The 1,818-nt window shown below is 38.3% G+C and overlaps 1 protein-coding gene across 1 annotated transcript in view; it reads left to right on the top strand.

The window, feature by feature from the left end:
- Nucleotides 1-459, top strand: part of LOC107555202 (zona pellucida sperm-binding protein 4-like) — a 5,383-nt gene extending 4,924 nt beyond the window's left edge. Inside the window, exons 9-11 of the mRNA XM_016237922.1 lie at nucleotides 3-24; nucleotides 106-178; nucleotides 256-459. Of these exons, the coding sequence (XP_016093408.1) occupies nucleotides 3-24; nucleotides 106-178; nucleotides 256-332 (172 nt within the window). The 3' untranslated portion in view covers nucleotides 333-459. The remainder of the gene's footprint in view (nucleotides 1-2; nucleotides 25-105; nucleotides 179-255) is intronic.
- The last annotated feature ends 1,359 nt before the right edge of the window (nucleotides 460-1,818 follow it).

The raw sequence follows: 1,818 nt of genomic DNA, 5'->3' as shown, positions 1-1,818 counted from the left end.
TCACTGGCTCCTCTGCAGGAAACTGTATGCCCCCCCCCCCCCCTACTTGAACCTTTAATTTTACTCCTTATAGATTCTGTGACTTGACCCTCTTTCCTCCATCAGATCTTCATCCACTGTAGTACTGCGGTGTGCCATCCATCTTCTGGCTCCTGTGAGCAAAGCTGCGGCAGGAAGAGTGAGTTCTTGGCTTAATGTGACAAGAGGAACTGAGATTTTTATAGTTGGCCTTCACGCTTCTAATTTTTCTTTCAGGAAGGGACACTAATGTCAAGACCATCTCTAGTGAGCAGACTGTGGTTTCTAGTGGAGGAGTTACTCTGATCATGTAAATCTAGTGGTTTTAATAAGCTTTTTTACTTGGCAAGGTCTGTTATTGTATTGACCTTGCAGAGTCTCATGTTACATTATGTACGCAGTTTGTTTCTTGGTGTACACTATTAAACTAACTTTCCAGTACCTTTTGTAAGGTCATTGTTTTCATGTGTGTGTGTATATATATTTAAATGTTTTTCACTCTGAGTCAGAACAGCCGGCTTTGTAGTTTCCTCTACCAGGCTCAGGAAACAGTCCTAACAAAAATGCACTGTTACTTTACATGGTTAAAATTAAGAACAGATACTGCCAAATACTTCATATAACGTAGACTGACCATCTTCCGTACATTTTTCGCTATTCGCCGCACGTCAGCGACCGCTCCTCCGTTATTGAAAGACAGGCAAGCATGTTTGTGATCATTCTCTGGGGGAATACCCATTATACAGTCCACACTTTGATGTCTTTAGGACCAATAGTTTGAGGAAAGTGGGGAAAAAGTACCGCCTCCTCCAGTGTACGGACGATGATAAGGGTTAACTGTTCCGTACTGCGCATAACTTGATTTTATCGGCGAAAATGTACATTTAACTGATCAGCTGGGAGTTGTTTATTTATTTTAACTGAAGAAACCATTATTTAAATAAAGATGAGTACCTCCTTATTTGATTAAAATTGTTTGTTAATTGCTGCTTTAATAAAGGACCTTGCGAGTTAGTCATGATTGTGTCATGATAATTATGGCATGTGAGTTAAGCATGAACCATGTAAAACGTTAGAGAATAACATTTCCATATCTTTCTGAAGACAATAGGAATATAAACATCACTGCATGCAGGATGATGGGCAAACTGCGTCTGTGCTGACCGATGTGCTGCCTGTCTCAGGCGAGAGTGGCGCTAATGTAACCCTTGTTTTTGTTTAATGTGTTGTTTTATGGATGTTTTGACGTTTTAAATATAATCTGGCGGTTTTTTGATGATCCCGGATGATCACTAACGCTCACTCAGTCAGTCAGCGCCGAGTCTTCTGAGGGACACACTTATTCTAATCTCACACACTATTTAGGATGGATAGTATGAACATTGAGACGCAGGGTTTGTTTCTGAATGAATCAGTCGTCTGAATGAATCATTCGAATCTCAATTACTCTAACATCACCTTTAGCTACTGGCGGTTTCATTTTTACATTTCGACTTTTTGTTCATGTTTTTGATTGTTTCAAATATCAGTATTCAACGTTTTTGTTAAAAAGGCTTATTTTATGCTATTGCAAGCTCATTTTGTAAATCTAAAGCTATTCATTTTAGTTATAGACAAGTGCAAACTGGGTGCTTAATGCAAATGTAATTGGCCACATTTACAAAATCAGGTGATTATGTTTCGCCCATCTATGCAAATGTCTCTATTAGAAAATCAAACTATTTAGATTATTCATGCATATTATGGTGCTTTACGGCAGTTATTTACTTTAGCGTTAGTTTTTTGTATTTATGTTTTATA

This window comes from Sinocyclocheilus grahami, unplaced genomic scaffold, assembly GCF_001515645.1.
Source record: "Sinocyclocheilus grahami isolate Dianchi unplaced genomic scaffold, SAMN03320097.WGS_v1.1 scaffold527.1, whole genome shotgun sequence".
In the NCBI taxonomy this organism is placed as follows: Eukaryota; Metazoa; Chordata; class Actinopteri; order Cypriniformes; family Cyprinidae; genus Sinocyclocheilus; species Sinocyclocheilus grahami.
Note: the sequence above shows the minus strand (reverse complement) of the source record. Positions and strands in the feature narration are given on the sequence as shown.